The 19,049-nt window shown below is 34.8% G+C and overlaps 2 protein-coding genes, 1 long non-coding RNA gene and 1 pseudogene across 5 annotated transcripts; 2 read left to right on the top strand and 2 right to left on the bottom strand.

Annotated features, from left to right (window-relative positions):
- Nucleotides 1-602: 602 nt before the first annotated feature.
- LOC110797529 (cytochrome P450 CYP72A219) lies at nt 603-2,580 on the top strand. The gene is made up of 5 exons (XM_022002648.2): nt 603-903; nt 988-1,205; nt 1,286-1,530; nt 1,632-2,019; nt 2,140-2,580. The coding sequence occupies exons 1-5, from the start codon at nt 630-632 to the stop codon at nt 2,563-2,565; spliced, it is 1,551 nt and encodes a 516-aa protein (XP_021858340.2). The 5' UTR covers nt 603-629; the 3' UTR covers nt 2,566-2,580.
- Nucleotides 2,581-2,687: 107 nt separating this feature from the next.
- LOC110797524 (peptidyl-prolyl cis-trans isomerase CYP18-2) lies at nt 2,688-9,360 on the bottom strand. Of its 2 annotated transcripts, none has more exons than XM_022002643.2 (6): nt 9,179-9,359; nt 8,968-9,063; nt 8,814-8,875; nt 5,669-5,802; nt 3,627-3,711; nt 2,688-3,030 (listed from the first exon to the last, which is right to left on the bottom strand). In XM_022002643.2, the coding sequence occupies exons 1-6, from the start codon at nt 9,248-9,250 to the stop codon at nt 2,985-2,987; spliced, it is 495 nt and encodes a 164-aa protein (XP_021858335.1). In that variant the 5' UTR covers nt 9,251-9,359; the 3' UTR covers nt 2,688-2,984. The 2 variants fall into 2 exon arrangements, with proteins under 2 accessions (XP_021858335.1, XP_056693213.1); XM_056837235.1 differs by lacking the exon at nt 2,688-3,030 and adding an exon at nt 3,356-3,482 and having other exon boundaries at nt 9,179-9,360.
- Nucleotides 9,361-11,615: 2,255 nt separating this feature from the next.
- LOC130467987 (uncharacterized) lies at nt 11,616-15,470 on the bottom strand. 2 transcript variants are annotated; one of them, XR_008928200.1, is made up of 4 exons: nt 13,975-15,470; nt 13,171-13,395; nt 12,913-13,046; nt 11,616-11,835 (listed from the first exon to the last, which is right to left on the bottom strand). It is a non-coding gene; the product is annotated as an uncharacterized lncRNA (long non-coding RNA). The 2 variants fall into 2 exon arrangements; XR_008928199.1 differs by having other exon boundaries at nt 13,171-15,470.
- A 788-nt stretch (nt 15,471-16,258) lies between these two features.
- LOC110793969 (probable pectate lyase 4) lies at nt 16,259-17,540 on the top strand (annotated as a pseudogene).
- The last annotated feature ends 1,509 nt before the right edge of the window (nt 17,541-19,049 follow it).

Below are 19,049 nucleotides of genomic sequence, written 5' to 3'. Positions count from 1 at the left end.
CCTACCACTCTCATGTGAAAAATCGTTATCGCTTTGTTCCAACCTTTGATAATATTCCTTTAAAAAGTAAGTTTTATAACAGTTAGTTTTACGAAGTACTTATCTGTATTCCGCCTAAACTAATATGGAGTAATTGTACTGATTTAGAAAAAGTAGATGCTAAACTAGTAACCCGGGACCGAGAAGAGAATGTGTATTGTATATCCTCGTACAAAAGTGACGGATCTATATCATTTTTGCGATCAGATTGTGAGCTTATGTCCTGAATCCTGTACGAATAATATAAATCTAGATAAGTCAGTTCGCATACTCCGTATGTGTTTTAGGAATAATATAAAGAGCTCATGCATAAATTTCTTGATGATTTGGTGATACAATAATATCTGATAATTCACAAAGTGATGTCAACAAATAAAATCTTGTGCTCTCATATATTCAAATGATTGATATGATATTATGTACTGAATCTTTCTTGTAATTATTTCTTAATTTCGCGGTTCTTACATTGTTTGCCTAGATACGCTGATGGAAGATTTGCACATAGCGTAGTATAAAAAGGAACTCTTAATTCAAGCAACTCACAAAACAACAATAAGCTAAGTTAATTTGTTCAAGTTGAAGATAGATAGATGGGTAGTATACTAGCTTTACTGGCTACTTGTTTGGGTTTGCTGGTTGTTTCAACATCATGGAGGATACTGAATTGGGTTTGGTTGAAGCCAAAGCAGCTGGAAAAGGAATTAAGGAAGCAAGGCTTTTCTGGTAATCGTTACCGCCTCTTGTTTGGAGACATGAAAGAGAGTTCAAAGATGTCAAAGGAGGCATTTTCAAGTCCAATTGAAATCTCTGATGACATTGTGCCTCGTGTTCAGCCCTATACTCATCGAACTGTTAACAAATTTGGTATTTCTTCTTTTAAAAACTCTACAGTTGTACTTAAACAAATTTACATTGTTTCTGACTGTTGAGTTCTGCCTGGTTTTGCAGGAAAGAAATCTTTTGTATGGTTTGGACCTGTACCATGCATCAATATCATGGAACCTCATTTGATAAAGGAAGTAATGATCAAATATGAGGAGTTTCAGAAGCCAAATGTAAACCCTCTTGCTAAAATGATTGTCAAAGGGCTTGTTGCTTTAGAGGGTCAGAGATGGGCTAAACACCGAAAAATTGTCAACCCTGCTTTTCATTTGGAGAAACTCAAGGTTTTTTCTTTTTACTGAAACATCTCCAACCTTATTTTTCGGTTATAAACAGATCAACATATATAAAATAATTGGTGCAGGCCCTTCAAGGAGAATTCTACATAAGCTGTAACGAAATGGTCAGGAAATGGGAAGAAATGATGTCATCCAGTGGATCGTGTGAGCTAGATGTTTGGCACCATCTTGATAATTTGTCTGGTGATGTCATCTCAAGGGCAGCATTTGGTAGCAGCTACAAACAGGGGAAGAAGATATTCCAGCTGCAAAAAGAGCAAATTACAATCGCCATGAAAGTACTGCACCAAGTTTACATTCCTGGACTGAGGTATATGCAGTGTGTACAGAAACCAAAATGACACTGTTTGGTTTTTCTGATCGAAAACATGGAAATGTTTATACTCATATTCATGGGCTTTTAATTTGTAGGTTTTTGCCAACAAAGACAAATAAGAGGATGAAGGAAATCAACAATGAAATGCGAGTTTTAATGAACAATGTTATCAGTAAAAGGGAAAATCAAATGAAGATGGGAGAAACTTGCAACGATGACTTGCTGGGAATTTTGCTGGAATCTAGTATGAAGGCAGTTGAAGAAGATGGGAACAAGATGAATGGTGGACTAAGCATTGATGAGGTAGTTGAAGAGTGTAAAGATTTTTATCTTGCAGGGCGCGATACAACCTCTTGCTTGCTTGTGTGGATGATGGTTATGCTAGGCAACCATTTGGACTGGCAAGCTCGCGCTAGGGATGAGGTTCTACGCGTTTTTGGCAATAACAAACCAGATTTTAATGGCTTGAACAACTTAAAAGTTGTAAGTAGTAATCTCTCAGTACTAATCTCTCAGATTTGTGCATAAATTTTGTACACATATCTTAAGCAACTCCTATATGCTGCTTCTAAGTTCTAACTGAGTGATCAATTTTGTATACAGATGACAATGATAATGTATGAAGTGCTGAGGTTATACCCACCTGTGATTCTGATGTACCGTATGACCCACAAACCAACCAAAGTTGGGGATATTTTGCTGCCACCAGGAGTACAAATATGTGTACCGACAATGCTACTACATACAGATCCTGAATTATGGGGTGAGGATGCCACTAAGTTCAACCCACAAAGATTTTCCCAAGGTATAGCTAAGGTAACCAATGGCCAAGTAATTTACATCCCCTTCAGTGGGGGTCCACGGGTTTGCGTTGGCCAGAACTTTGCCCTGCTTGAAGTGAAGATGGCCTTTGCAATCATCTTACAACGTTACTCGTTTCAGCTGTCACCGTCTTATTCTCATGCACCATTCCTTCTTACCAGCCTTCAACCTCAATACGGTGTTCCCATCATCTTGCAAAAGTTATAGAATCATGCACAGAATATACCATACTCCGTGTATTCCTAAGAAATTAATCAAATTCATGTAAACGTGTGTTTTTGTGTATGTGTTCAGATGATTGTCATTTTCAGATTGTTTGCTCAAAAATGCACTATTGTATCATATTCATATTTTAATCAAAGATCGGCAGATCATCACTAATTATCCATGTCCTGTTATATCATTTTGCCATCTATGGGAAACTAACAACACGTGCATAAGAGGGTTGGGAGGATGAAGGCGTTTTTTCATTATCCAAGCTATTTCCTGCAGATGACTAATACGATAGTATGTTGCCAAGACAGCTTGTACAATAGACTTACAACAGGTAGCTAGACATTATGAATATGTTGCCATCAGCATCTTAGACAACGAGCAGAGACACATCTTGTTGACAGCTTCTATGATCAATCTTTAACGGCTGTCTTCAGTATCTTAACATCATGAATAGGTCTGCAATGGCAACAATACATGATGAGCCATCATAACAAAGCAGAAGTGGCCGCTTATGAAAATAATATGGATTAAAACTAGTATAGGTGCGCAAAGTAACAAACATTAGTGACTGAAGTTGCACCATGAAGTTCACAAATAGACAACATCATTCACATCAAAGCAATTCAATCAATCACATGCGGTTCGTCAAGGAGTAATACAAGGTTGGCAGACGGATGGACAAAGAGCAACGATCATGAAGCCTTTATAAATTTCACATAACAGGATGGTCATGGAGCTTATAAGGTTAAACACTTACAATATACCCCTCCTCCACTTCTTCACCCTTACTCTGCCTTCTTGTCTTTCCTCACAATCTCTTTCAAAACCATTTGTTTGATCTAACATGTTTCACGTGCAGACTTCCTCATAAACTGATGCTTCCACAACTTTAAATCATATAGTAAAGTCTTTGACCATGATAATCAACCAAGTCCAAGTCATGTTATTGAGTCAATGCATGTAATTAGTTTCAAAGATTCATTACTTAACATAATTTAGCTAATAGGAAACTAGAGAGCAAAAAAAACACAGCATATAAAAAAGGACATTACCTATCAGTATTGTCGGTCTGGACACTGCCAAGCCTCTTAATGATCTCCATTCCCTTACAAACCCTTCCAAATATTGTGTGCTTTCCTGGAAAAACCATTACAAAAACACTATCAAAAATAAGATGGAACTATAATTCTTAAACGAGTGCGAGGTGTTTACAGCAAAGGAGCTGCACAATTTTCCATATGTAGTTACAGGAGACAGAAAATAAACTCTCTCCAAAATGTACACCCAGCGAGAATTTTGTTAAAGCAAAAGCAAAAGGTAGACATATAAGTCCTAATTGCTCCACGTAAAGTAACGAAAATACATATGAGGACAATGCAACACATGAAAATAATTACTCGTATAAGTTATGCCTGAGGGTTATTGAAATCTACAGTTTAAGCTATGAACTTATTTCGTTTGGGATTGAAAATAAAACCTATCACAATATGATGTGGCTGAAAATTATCCAGTAAAGCATATCAAAAGGCCAAACTGAGTATTGAGATAGAATTATAATCATCTCAAATCTAATTTAGATACAAGAAGGGTTTATTGAAATCTACAGTTTACCGCTAGAAACTTACTTTGAATGAGCTTGAAAATATAACCTATCTAAGTATGATGTGGAGGAAAATCACCCACAAAAGCATATCAAAAGTTAAACAGAAAGTATCGAGCAGCGTTCCCAGATTCGGGGTTATGCCCCGCTCAAATCGGTTTGCCCGTACCGAATAGGGTTCTCCAGCAACCCAATTCATGTGGTTCGCAAACAAAATCGCTGGTGTTTTCGTGCCGATTCCAAAACCCTAGTTTTAGTTATTGAAGGCCAGGGAAGTGAGCGAAGAAATAAATATGTTGGGGCTTTTATTTGAGAAGGAAATACATGTCATTTGACTATGAGTATCGAAATAAAATCTTAATGATATAGAAGTATGATATTTTCAACAATTTTTTTTGAAAAATGGGAAAATTTCAAAAATCAAACCCCTCTTGCAAACCTAAACCCAGCCAACCGGCGAATCGCGAACCCGGAAACGAACCGAAGCGAACCACGAATTAGATAACCATGGTATGGAGGAAGAAATATGATCATCCCAAAACTCAATTTAGATGCAAGGGGGGATTATTCAAATATACAGTTTACATCTAGAAGCTTCTTTCAAATGAGCTTGAAAATAAAGCTTGCCAAGTATGATGTTGCGGGACTTTAATCACCAAAGAGTATCAAGGTCAATCTTAAAGTATCGAGAAAGAAATATGATCATATCAAACCTCAATTTTAAGTACAAGAAGGGATTTGATGTGTATGCACATGATGTTTCAAGACTCTTCTTGTCATTATTGGTTAGTTAGATTTTGTTCATGAGTTTTTGGTGTCACTTGGGGACGACTTTCTCATTTTGGGCGTAGTCTAATTTTCAGTTTGATGTGTGTTAGCTTACCTAATTCAAGTAGGAACAGGAGTTGTTTTCCTAAACCTAATAGAACTCGATTTTAGCTTTTCTATTTTAAGTTGGACAAGTTTTTCTGCTTGCACTAGGATTAGTTTTCCAACCGTACTAGGATTAGTTTCCTACTTGTACTAGGATTGGTTTCCCTACTTGTATTATGATTAGGACTTACTTTGATGTTTTGTTTTCGTGTATTTTAAGGTTTTCTAAGCTAGTTAGGACTCCCAGTCTAGTAATGAATAAATCAGATTTGAATTGAGTTATATTGAGCATTGCTTATTTGGTTGTTTGCCTAAACTTTCCTTTTGCAATATGTGAACATCTTCTAGTTGCGACAAGGTAGAGACCTCTTAACTGAGATAATTGAGATCTATCCATCGATTTATCCGTCCTCCATTAACATTTCGTCCACCCTCAATATCAGTTCGTGATTTTGAGCATTAAACTAGTTTAAAGTTTTGATCTTTCATCCAAAAACCGAGTTTAGATCACAGAAACTAAAAAGAGTTCTTATCTCGTAATTCAATTCATATCAGGATTTAGCCAAAGACATCTAGCACATAAGATAAGTATTTTGGAAAAGAAATAGGATGTTACATTACCATCGAGAGAGGGAGTAGGAGCTAAGGTAATAAAAAACTGGCTTCCATTTGTGTTAGGACCTGCATTTGCCATGGATAAAATGCCAGCACCAGTATGCTTCAGTTCTGGATGTATCTCATCTTCAAAGGATTTACTGCAGAACATCACAATGAGAATCAGAACCTGAAATTGGATGGTAACAAAAAAACCAAAGCTAGTACAGAACTACAGACTATGATAAAACTCTGTTGGCATCATATATTACTCCAACATGTTACTTAAAACAATTCCAAAGTCATAAAAGTGACTACCAGATACCAATTTAACTTGCAGAAATGACCACCCAGAAAAATTCCTTAGTTTTATAATGTCTGATGTGCACCATCCCCCCCCCCCCTCAAACCCACGCGCTGCCCACCCACACACCACTTCCTAAGTTCATATAAAAGGAGTTGCAAAACAATTCGTATTCCAACTCAACTCTTCCTACCCCACCCCTTTCTGGGGGACTACGAGTCTACGACCACATCCCAACTGACTATATTCTCCATTTTTTCATATCAACCACATCCAAGGTCATAGAAGTGATAATCCATGTCTCAATTTATGACTACCCAACTGTTGCATTGGTGGAGATGTAGTATGAAATGGTAATGCAGCCTGCACACAAGTACGACTATTTTTACTTAGGTATACATTACCATCACGTCGATACCATAGCCTGCATTTCGGTCGACGACGCTTTCGTTGAAAGCCCGGAAAGAGAATCTAAACATCAATGATGAAGTTCTGTTGTTAAGCGACGATAATGGAGACTTCACTCGGGCGATTAGCGCAGAGCTTGATTTGAACGACAAGTTTGTTGGATTAGGCGTACAATCGAAGAGGTATGCGATGATGGTTGAAGATAACATTGTTAAAGCACTATAAAACGAAATACTACGGAAAAAAAAGTGATTTGCAAGTTTCATAAACCCTAGAAAATGGATTTGCAGGAATTATTCAGATTAATATATGTAATTTTTCATTTTGTGAACATCAATTTTATAACGCAATTTGACATTTATCGCCATGTTAGTTTACAAAGTCTGATGTTCAGAATTGTAGAGTGAATTAGGTAATAAATCACTAGAATTGATTTTTTGGCAAAAATAACACTACTTTTGTTATTTAAATTTTAAATTTAAATCACTAGAATCAATTTTTGGCAGCAATAATGAAATGTAAGAGTATTGTCGTGGACCTCAAACTTTTACAAGAAATTACCAAAGAACTTGAACAAAATTGAAATCTGTTGTTTTGATATATGTTCCCTATAAAATAGTTTATGTTCATAATTCAAAAACAAATGTTCATTATATGATATTGAATAATAAATTGATTTTCATAATTTGAAAATTGATAATAGTCATAATGTTCATAATAATAAATAAGGATATATATGATCGATTCTGGTTTTGTAAATTTAAAATTATTGTAAAGATACTTAAAACTTATTTGTTCTAAATCAATTGTGATAAAAATGTGTTTATACATGTTTATTTTCTGAATATATTTACAGAACTAGTTTCTAAAAAAATCACTGACCATTCTTGGTTATGTTCAATTTAAAAAACTCAATGTTCAGTTTTAGAAGTTCAATGTTCATATCTTATTTGATATCCTATTCAAAAGTTCAATTTTCATTTTAAAAAGTTCAATTTTCATTTTAAAATTTTCAGAATTCAACGAGGAGGAGAGAAAGATGAAGTCGAAGAAGCAAAGGATAAGTTGGTGAATTCAATTTGTTTGCATTGTGTGGTAGAAAATTGCCGAAGAGGAGGATGAGCACATTAGAACTATTAAGATGGAAAGAAGTTGTAGAGGAGAGAGAAAGAAACAAACAGAGAGGAAATATGAATAAACAGAGAAGAAAGATAAATAAACTGAGAAGAAAAAGATTCATTAATGTTCATATTTTTATACTTGTTTATTTTTGGAATGAAAATTTTCTCCCAAAATGTAGCGCAGCGATGAAATTTGTATGGACTAGAGTTTCTGATATATTAATTAATATTATTTAAGTGCAAATTATTATTTCACAGAAGATAAGTTTGAAAAGGAATATTTATTTCCGTTGTTCATTCTCTCAGTACATCATGTTAATTTGTTTTGTCATCATGTTCAATTTTAACTGATTCATGTCGCTGTTTTAGCTCATATGCAGTAATGCAGCTAGCTCTACGTGCATAGGTATCCAGCTAAAAATCTGGGTCCAATATGTCGTATAGATATTTGACACTTCACGTTGGACCAAAACCATCGAATTTTTTCATGAAATGGGCCACTCCAACACATGTAGTTGTGCATGTGTAACTGATTATGAATAACATAGATGTACAAGAAAATGGTCAAGAAAATGATTATGAGTAACATAGATGTACAAGAAAATGGTCAAGATTGCAAAAGCACCCAACTTAAAGCAGGACAATAAGATCAGGATCAAATAAAAGATACACACCAGATTGTAAGGCTAAACTACATATAACACACGAGGTATTATGACTACCACATAACTGTATACAAGTTTGCAGTTAAATCAAGGTTAGATAACTAATGACATTCCTACTTGTACTAGTAATTATAACTTCCATGTTCTTTGATCTCATCTAACAGGGTTTCTTACCCAATTTTCCTATATACAACTGTAACTAGAAACACTTGAGCATCATCGTATTAGCAAGACATTCTGCTTGAATCACAATTTCAATCTCCAGTGGCACCAAATCACAATCTCAAAAGAGATAGTAACTGGTGAGCTCCCATATGACAGGCTCCTAAAAGTGTATCAATCATCCTACAATTTCACTACTGGGCAGCATCAGTGGCATATGGTGTCGTATCAACTTCGAAAAAAATCTCAGTCTACTCTTGCTAAAACTACATACCCTAAATAAGGGCTACAACCTAAAGGGCTAAAACTCAAGAGAAATCTTAAAGCATAATCACCAAAAGAAACCCACATATAAGTATATAATTGCCCCGTGACTGCCTCATCCTGCCCACTCTTATAAATAATACATACCCTAGACAAGCTGCATTATGAAGAACATCAAACAAATTTCCAATTCAAACCCATAAATTCAAGAATTAAACAACACAACTACAGGAATCGAAAGGCAATACCCATAAATGGATTCGCCACCCCTTCCAGTTCCAGTAGGATCCCCTCCTTGAACTATAAATTCCTGCACCATAAATTATCGCAATTACAAATTCACCCACTAAATAATCCCCCAAATTAACAACATTGCTAAAAAGAAAAAGGGTAATTATGTACTTTGATGATGCGATGGAATTTGACGTTGTCGTAGTAACCTCGACGAGAAAGCTCCAGAAAATTCCGGGATGTTCTTGGGGCATGCTTGTCGTACAGCTAATTAACATAAAATATTTCGATTTAGAAAACAATTTGCCAAAAAATTGTAACAAAACCCAGTAAAATTAACATGAAATTGTAGCAAGCTAAGTAGTAGGAGAGAGAGAAGGACCTCAATAGTGAAGGGACCCATGGAGGTCTGCAACGTCACTTCCGGCGGCCCTCCATCGGCGCTTGCCCCCATCGGCGGTTTGTTTGTTCAGCTTACAAAGGAAATGAAAGAGAAGGAAACAGGAGTTGGAATCTTTTGAGTTCTGAGTCTTTTGACGACGTCAGCTTTGAACCTAGTACTCCGTACTTCGTAGTGTTCTTGAATTGAAGTGCTACACTAAAAGCGCAAATTTGATGGTGCAGGCGTGTGCACCGTGCTCTAGGTGCACCGGAAACAAAACGACATAAAAAACACATAAAACGCACATGTTTCATTAAATCACAGGGACAAAAGAATATTATTTTCCTTGAACAAAAGAACAATACCCTAGAACAAAAGAACATTAAAGGCTATGTTCTTTTCAGCTCTGTAATTCGCGTTTTTTATTCGATTTGCTTTCTTCTTGCGATATATATTCTTCTAGATTTTATATTTTGAACTCAAATTGTGAAGAGGAGAGAGAAAGTATGAACTATGTTTTCTAAAATGGTTCTTAGAGAGAGAAAGTAGTGAAAATTCCCAAAAATTCGTTGATTTTTCTGCTTGAACATCAAATTAAATCGATTCTTCTTCTTCAAATCTGAATTCTGCAGCTGATAATCAGATTTTGGGAGGTAATTTTTCAATTTTGAAATAATAAATTCTAGGTTTTGATGATTTTGATTTTGTAATAATCGTGTGTTTGATGATTTTGATTATTTTGATGATTTTGTTTTTGTAATAATCGAGTTTTGATGGTTTTGATGATTTTAATGAATCAAATTATGTAACAACACGCTGATTTCGTTGAAATCGCTAATTTTGAAGATTTGGATTATGTAATTACGATTTTTTTTTTCCAGAAAAGAACAGTTTTACGTATTAAAAGAACATATGCTCGTATTAAAAGAACAGTTTCTTTATGCTCGTATTAAAAGAACAGTTTCATTATTGTAGAAAAATAGACCATTTGCGTTTCATAATTTGTTCTTTCATTCTATTGTGTTCTTCTTTTTTATTATTTTCAATTTCATTTGCGTTTCATAACTTGTTCTTTTTATTTTATTGTGTTATTTTTCTTCTTACTTTTTATTTATCCTTTGTTCTTTTGGTTGCGTTCTTTTTCTTGGTTTTATACATGTTAACCTATTATTTTTTCAGATATTTTGAATAATGTGCTTGATAATTCATAAGAAAATGATGAAAATGATGATTCCGAATCATATATTATTGTTGGACAAGCTACTTGACCTGTTCTTTTAGTCTCTCTATTTGTTCTTTTAGTCTTTTTATTTGTTCTTTTTATAATATTCTGCTAAAAGAACAAAATAAAAACACGTGCATAGTTCTCATTATGCACTCTTTAAGAATTTTTCCTTTCTCCTTCTCTGTTATTCTTTGATTCTACTTCCTATTTTTTCATTTTCTATTTTTCAGCAACTATATATATAATAATTGTACTTATGAATCATAACCATTAGTCATTTTATAAATACATTTCAAAGAGAGAAAGAGGAGAGGATTTATTTTCTCTCAACATAAGAGAGATTTTTTGAGAGAGAAGGAGTGAGATGGTGAGTGAAGGAGTAAAAATGTATTTTCTCCTTATTCTCTCTCTAAAATTCCTTCTGAATGTTTCTCCTTTGTTGAAAAATGAGTGAATTAAGAAAAACACTAGTTCAATTTGGCTAGTTTTTGAAGCAAGAGAATATCTGGAGAGCGTGATATTTTCCGAGGATTGAGATCAGTTTTTGAAGATTTATTAAAAGATATTAATGCTCCTGATAAATGTTGATCAAGTGTTTAAGGTACGTTTCCTTGTTCTTTCCTCTAATGTTCTTTTCAAATTGTAATGTTCTTTTCACAACTTTACTTTTACTGTGACATCAAGATAGTTTGTTCTTTTAAATCAACATAGTTTGTTCTTTATATCAACGTACATAGATTGTTAAAAAAAGAACATATAATGGTTTGAAAAGAACACATAACACACTAGAGGAAAAAACACCATAAGTTGCCCTTAAAATAGGCTTATAAGTTGCCAATTGTAAGGGCAACATATGGGGGGGTCACTTTTGTGAAATTATCAAAGGTTGCCCTTAACAAGGGCAACTTATAATCTTATAAGTTGCCCTTGTTTGCTACAAGGGCAACTTATGTGAAACTTATAAGTTGCCCTTGTTGCATACAAGGGCAACTTATAAGCTTCACATAAGTTGCTCTTGTTTGAAACAAGGGCAACTTATAAGTTTCACATAATTTGCTCTTGTTGCAAACAAGGACAACTTTTGAGTTTTTTTTTTTTAAAAAATAAAAAAAATCTGCAATATAATCCCTAATATTTTGCAATATAAAATTCTGCATTATAATTTATAGAATACTGTTTCACCAAACATCATCTTGACATTCCTCAATAATGATATAAATTTCAAATTTCCAATAATATTTCCAAATTAATTCAAATGTAATTAATTAAATCGATAAATAACAAAATAATGTAAGAGTCACGGATAACTACAAGCCTGCTCTAATTATTACACTGAGGGTAATTCACAATCGTTGAAGTAAGTAGCCCACTTGTCTTGAACTTCAACCAACTCCTCTTTGGTGAAGGGCCCCTCCCTTGGAGTTTTGAAAACCTTTAAAAGAACAACGTACATGCAAACCAATAAATTAAATTAAGTTTTATATGCAAAAACAGAAATTATATAGGTCGCGAAAACAACTTTCTGAGTGTACTAAGATTCATTTCAAGTTCGTATTGCACGCCTATGGGTCATTTGGGTCGATATAGGTCATTTATGGCCAAAAATGAAATTTTCGATCCCAACTACCAACAAACGAACCTCTTTCCATATTATAACCCTTTTTCATGATTAATATGATTATTTATATGTTTATAAGACTCATTTCAAGTTCATTATGCATGCCTAAGGGTCATTTGGGTCGATATTGGTCATTTATGGTCAAATATGACATTTTCGATCCCAACTACCAACAAACGAACCGATTTCCACTTTCTAAATCTTTTTCATGATTCATATGATTAGTTATATGTTTATAAGACTCATTTTAAGTTCTTTATGCACGCCTATGGGTCATTTGGGTCGATATAGGTCATTTATGGCCAAAAATGAAATTTTCGATCCCAACTACCAACAAACGAACCTATATCCACATTCTAAACTTTTTTCATGATTCATATGATTAGTTATATATTTATGAAACTCATTTCGAGTTCGTTATGCACCCCTATGGGTCATTTGGGTCGATATAGGTCATTTATGGCCAAAAATGGCATTTTCGAAACCTAACAAATATTATCAAACCATGAAAGAAATTATTTGTTTCAGGCTAATGGCCTTAACAACAATATTCACCGTTGATAAAAGAGTTGGCACAACTCATTATAGCCACCTTAATGGTGAAGAAACAACAATCGTTTAAAAATTTATGTCTTAATACAAAACACAAGATTCCATACCAAAACCTTTAACTAAAACTAGCTATGATTTGTAATCGAATAATGTAATTCCACACCTTAATAATATCTGTAGAAAATTAACTACCTAATTTAAATATAGGACGCCATTAACGATAATGCACATAGGTAACAGAAAAACAACCAAGTTCTCACATTAGCCAAATTCCTTAACAGATGTTTTTTTTTTTTGGCAAAAGTTCCTTAACAGATGTTGAACAGATAGAATCTGTACCTTTGAGTGCTAGTTCTGTGTAACTGAGTAGCTCCCTTTTTCACAGTAGGTGCTTTTCCACTGAAGTAAAATCCAGTCCTGTCAAGTGCTTGACTTGCTACACCTGCTAGAACGCCAAAACATTGACAGTCTTCCTGTTTGGCACCGAAAAAAGATAGAACAGTGAGCCATTAGCAGGACTGACTTATATAGAAACAAAACCAAGAAACCTATAACCATATAGATGAACTATGTGTCCAGAAAGCTGAGTATCAATACCTTAGACATGGGCTACAAGTTATTTTTTTCTTCCTCTTTGGCATGGATCTTCTCTTCAATTTTCATATTGAACTGAAGACGTTAAACAGTACACCACTTGTAATAACAGTGGAATCATCGCTTTCTTCATGGTAAGAACAATACTGATTTGAATCCTTGGAATCAGCCATGTCCTCAACCTCAGGAAACACTTCTTTTTCAGGCTTTGGACATACATCAACAACTCTGAAGTTATTTAGAAGCTAATTAGAACCTAGGTTGTGTAAGTGCAAGAACAACAATAAAAAATATTTCAGTTGACATATTTTAACAAGCAAAGGTATAAGGTAGCTACAACATACATAGAGGATTCAGAGACATGACCATTAACATTTGCAGTCTTTGAAACAGATTTTGCTGACTGATACACAAACAAAAGACAAAGATATTTGGTCTTAGATCCCTTTAAAGAATCAGACTTTACCACATTCTTCGAAATCAGATTCGATTCATAAAGCTTTTCATTATTTGATATCTCAAATGATTGCAAGTGTTAACTAGCTGAAACTGAAACAGAAAAGCATAGGGCACCAAAAAAAAAAAACTAGATCAGAATACACAAGACACACCCAAAAAAAATCCCAAGTCAAAATAGACCATAGAAACAAGAAACAAAAAAAAACCCAACATTAATCATAAGAGAGACGAGACATTCTGGATAAGAAGAAGCATGTGTTTTGAAATATAATCAAAACTAATCAGAAAATAAAAATAGGTATGTCAGACTCATAAGAAAGAAAAGAAACATGTTGATATAGCATTTACATTACAAGTGACCTGAGCAAGGTCTGGTTTCTGTCCTTGGGCCCTCAATCCACCATAACTACCTGAAGCCTTGAATCCCTTTGCAGCTATACCTCCCCCAAAAATCTACAAAAGAAATTGAACACTGATATTCCTAGCGCGTATAGTAAATGGTTAAATTATGGAAATACTAAACCCTAGGAAGAAATTTATCAACTTACTCATTTTTAGCTTTGTTAAGTATGAAAATATTTTCAGTTGATTTGTTATAATGATTCTATTAATATGGAATATAATGTATGGAGTAATGTTATTGTGTAACTAAGGTGGCACACGTAAGAGAATTCCTTCTGATAAAGGTAGAATACCATTAGAATTCAGATACCAGAAGTTGAATTATAGGGCTTTTGGAAGAGGCAGGCTTAGTATTTTAGGGGAGAAGAGAAAATATGATAGAAGGAAAGAGAAAGAAAATTCTGACATCAAGAAATTAAACCAGTCAATGATTGTTCCTCCGGTCTATCGTTCTAACATCAAGAAAGTAAACTAGTCAATGATTGTTCATACAAATATGACATATAACTATTTTAGTCAGAATAACAATACAAAAGTTGCATACTATCTCTGATAAAAACCTACATATATGTTAATATAAACTGGTGTAAAAAAACTGGAAATGGATGATAACAAGGGTATTCTTACACCGATTTATTATACTCACAACAATGTCGTGTTCCCTTCTGGAGGAGACAAAGCTGTGACTGGCATTGTTGCTAAACTACTGTGCAATCACAAGAAAACTAATGTTTAGGGAGAACAATCATTGCATCTAAAGTATCATAATCATCAAGATATAGTTCTTGCAAAATCTAACCCAACAATACTATCAATAGCTCCTCTTTTTTATGAGGATTCACAAAAGTCAGAAATCACCAGATATACCCAGACTTGGAACACATTCCACTACATCTAGACAATATTATGAAAAATATAGTTGAGCTGAAATGTGTGGCTTTTAAAGCTAAGGAGGACAGGAAAAGATTAGCAAACATTGGAGAGAACAATAATATGGCTAAAACAAGAGCAAATGGGCAAAACATCATGTGCATCAAGGGTAGGGCAAGTAATTGCCCAGTAATAGTCACAGTAGATGGCGCATGGAAGAAGATTAAGAAGAAAGCAAGTATTGAAGCGGCAATAGGCTGGAATATAGTTGCTGATGGGAGAGTAGTTGAAGAAGGAGCTGCGCGAGTTTTTAGCTGTAATGTTCTAGCTACTGAAGCTCTAGCAATGCTGCAAGGAATTATAGAAGCTAAACGAAGAGGCTTTATGGATGTGACTATGTGTACTGATAGTGTTAATCTAGTTACAGAACTACGCTAATATCCTAATTGCTCCTTTGAAGTAGCTTCTATATGTAGTGACATATTTAAGACAACAAGTTGTATGAATAATGTTGTGATGTCAAGTGTGATACAAATAGGATAGCTAGAGCTCATGATCTGGCCTGTGGGGCTATAAGGAATGGGTTGTAATATTTTTACTCTGTTTGTATCAACTGTCAAAAAAACAAAACAAAACCCTAACAAAAAATTAAATAACACAGGCAGTCAAACAAATTCTCTAACCTAGTCAGAATAATAGTACCAGTCATAATCTACACATATCAGCCATTTTAGCCGGCTACACATATCAGCCATAATCTACTACATAATCTGATTCTAAAAGAAACAATGAACATGTTAAACAAACTTATAGTTCAAGCCCAACTAAGCAACTTTCCAGATTATTCAAAGAGAATCCTAAGCTAGATGAACCATAAAATGCTCAAGACATAATATAACTTTAGTTCATGAAGTCTACTTATAAATGTCTGATTATAAAAATTAATAAATTGAGGTAAAAAGGTTCATACACGGAAAGCAAACATGGATAAGTCTTCTCTAATTCTTTAAACACGGTCAGATCCGACCTAAATTTAACTGATAAATTTCTTTTAGGTCCTAACATAATAATACCTAGACGAGACAGGTGCTAGAATGTAGCTAGTAAGTTTTGGGTAGTTGTCAATACAACCACAAAAATAAAATGATTACGTAGTATAGCAATCAGTTTATCCTATAATATAGTTTAGTATTCAACTGTTTATTTACTTAAAATAGCTTATTTAGAACTAATAAACTAACAAACTTTATTAAGCACCGGTTACCTGATCTAATAAATACCTGATATCTCATAATAATTCTTTAACGCCCAACATAATAAACAAAACAGCCTCTGATACTGGATCTTACCCAAACAAAACATGGCTAGTAAAATGGTTTATATAGCCATTTTGTCAATTTTACTAGCCATGGGACCAGAGTCTTGTTTGGGTAAGAGACCAGGACGGGCAGCATTAATTCCATAGACGGTTGTTGGCGAAGGAACCCTAATTGGTTGAACAACAGGGAAGAGATTGCAAAATGCTCAGCAGGCTTTGCAGGTAAGAAGATCAACAACATTTGGGAAGACGTAAAGAAATATGTGGTCACTGATCCTACTGATAACCCCACAAGTCCTAAGCTGGGAACTCTTAGATATGGAGTGACCATGATACCTGGGAAAGTATGGATCTCTTTCCAGAAAGACATGTACATTAAACTTGAAAGGACTCTTCTTGTTGGAAACTATACAACTATTGATGGCCGAGGTGTTGTTGTTCATATTACCAATGGATGCCTCTTGCTCTACCAGGTATTCTATTTCTACTTATACTACTCTTTTTCCATTTGGAATCTATCTAATGATTCAAATTTGACGCATATTTTAAATGTCCATGGCATTGTTAGGTTACTAATGTGATAATCCACGGGTTGCTAATTCACCATTGTCGAACCCAACCAGCAGGCCCAGTTATGAGACCTGGCGCAAAGTTGATGCCAATTAGTCAAATGGACGGGGATGCCATTAGGTTGTTAGGCTCAACAAAGGTGTGGATAGACCACAACACCCTTTACAGGAGTGAGGATGGTCTAATTGATGTAACCCTTGGCTCCACCAACATTACCATCTCCAACAACTGGTTCCGCGACCATGACAAGGTCATGCTCCTGGGCCACGATGATGATTACAATGACGACAAGAACATGAAGGTCATTGTTGTCTACTACCGTTTTGGTCCCAACTGCAACCAACGCATGCCGAGGTCTTGCATTTTCTTTTCTTTTCTTCTATTAATATCTTGGGATGCAATTTTTAATATAATGTCATTTTATGCTTCTGCAGAGTTCGTCATGGTTATGCTCATGTAGCTAACAACTTATACCTAGGATGGGAAATTTACGCTATAGGAGGAAGCATGAACCCTAGCGTTAAGAGCCAGTCCAACCTCTTTGTTGCGCCAAAAACTGGATCTAAAGAGGTAATCCCTTTTACTTAAATGAGCACTAGCAACTGGATCCAAAAACTGGAACTAAACCATTCAAAAACAAACTCCAACAAATACCAACAAAAATGGCAACAATATCAGAATTTCTACATATGCAAATTTCTACAAATACCAGATTGCAACATCCGAAGAACAATCCACACCAAACAAGGATTAAGAACAAGAGAACTATACCAGAATTCGGTAGAAATTTAATTATGGAAATCTCAAGAACAATGTCCAGTTGCTTGGCCAAAACCTCCATTGACTCCAAGAATATGAGCCAAAGATCGATTTTCTACCATTACCAGGTGCAAGAAATCGAAGAACAATCTTCAAGAACCCTAAAATTTAGGGAAAAAACTCAAGAATAAAAAATCGTTTGATTCAAGGTTGTAAAGAAAGTGGGCGTGCTCGCCGGTGGAGAATGAGGAGGGAGATGAGAGCTCGCCGGTACGAGAAAGAGCAGGGAGATGACAATGGGGTGGAACTAATCTAACAGTGAAGTTATTCCCCCTTAAATTCAGTTTTTGGAGCATTTTTAGCCCAATTAGGGTACTAAACTTCAACTCACCGCCGAAATTCAAGCTCTCGAGAACAATGGAAACGACGGAGTTGCAGAGAACTACAGATGGAGTGAGAAAAATCAAAATTAGGAGAGAGAAAATGGTGAAGTTTTTGTTAAGATTACGTGAGTTTGTGTTTAATGTTAAAGGCTGCTCTTGTTAAACTTAGTTCCAAATTTTCGTTTTTTAAAAGGCAAAATTGTCAAAAAGTACCTTGCTTTTTACTCAGTTTGTGAGCTAGTACCTTATATTTTTAATTTTGTCAAATAGTACCTTGAATTAAAAAATTGTTTTAAAAATGGGACTTTACTCCAACATTCCGAGCAAAATTAACCTTTTCCGGCCATCCATTCCGTTTGTTGGCTCATTTTGGGAGGGAAATTAACGCGTGCACACACGCTTTTAACATCAAACCACATTTAAACATCCAACGCCATTTCATCTTCTCATTTACTCCATTCTCTGCTCCAACACTGAATCCTCAACCACCATTTTCAGTCAACATTAAAAACTCAACCACACCATTTATCACTTTTATCTTTCTGGTTGCTGTCATTGATTCCAATTGCTGCTGTCATCTTCGTCCTTTAATGTGGTCCAAAAACTGACATCCATTTCGTTTGTTGGCTCAATTCAGTTGGTTTCCCCCCAATAAACCTGCTGCTTCCCTCCAAAATAAAATGTTGTATATCTTAAAGTGTTGTCTAGGTGTTGTTGTTGCTGTTCTTATAAGAGGAAAGCAAAGGCGCGTGAGTTTGTGGCTTGTTTGTTGCACACGCACAATAGTTTGGAGGGAAAATTGAAAAATTGGCCGGAAAAGGTTAATTTTGCCCGGAATGTTGGAGTAAGGTCCTATTTTTTAAATAATTTTTTAATTCAAGGTACTATTTGACAAAATAAAAAATATAAGGTACTAGCTCACAAATTGAGGCAAAAACAAGGTACTTTTTGACAAATTTGCCTTTTTAAAATAAAAAAATTAACTTTTTTTTTCTCAAAGGTTGCTCTTATTGTATAAGGGCAACTTTTGATTAGCCACTTATAAGGATTTTTTCTCTAATGACACTTAAAAAAGAACATAGTCTGATTCGTGGTAAAAGAACAAAAATACTTTAAAAAAA

Source organism: Spinacia oleracea, chromosome 2, assembly GCF_020520425.1.
Source record: "Spinacia oleracea cultivar Varoflay chromosome 2, BTI_SOV_V1, whole genome shotgun sequence".
NCBI lineage: Eukaryota > Viridiplantae > Streptophyta > Magnoliopsida > Caryophyllales > Amaranthaceae > Spinacia > Spinacia oleracea.
Note: the sequence above shows the minus strand (reverse complement) of the source record. Positions and strands in the feature narration are given on the sequence as shown.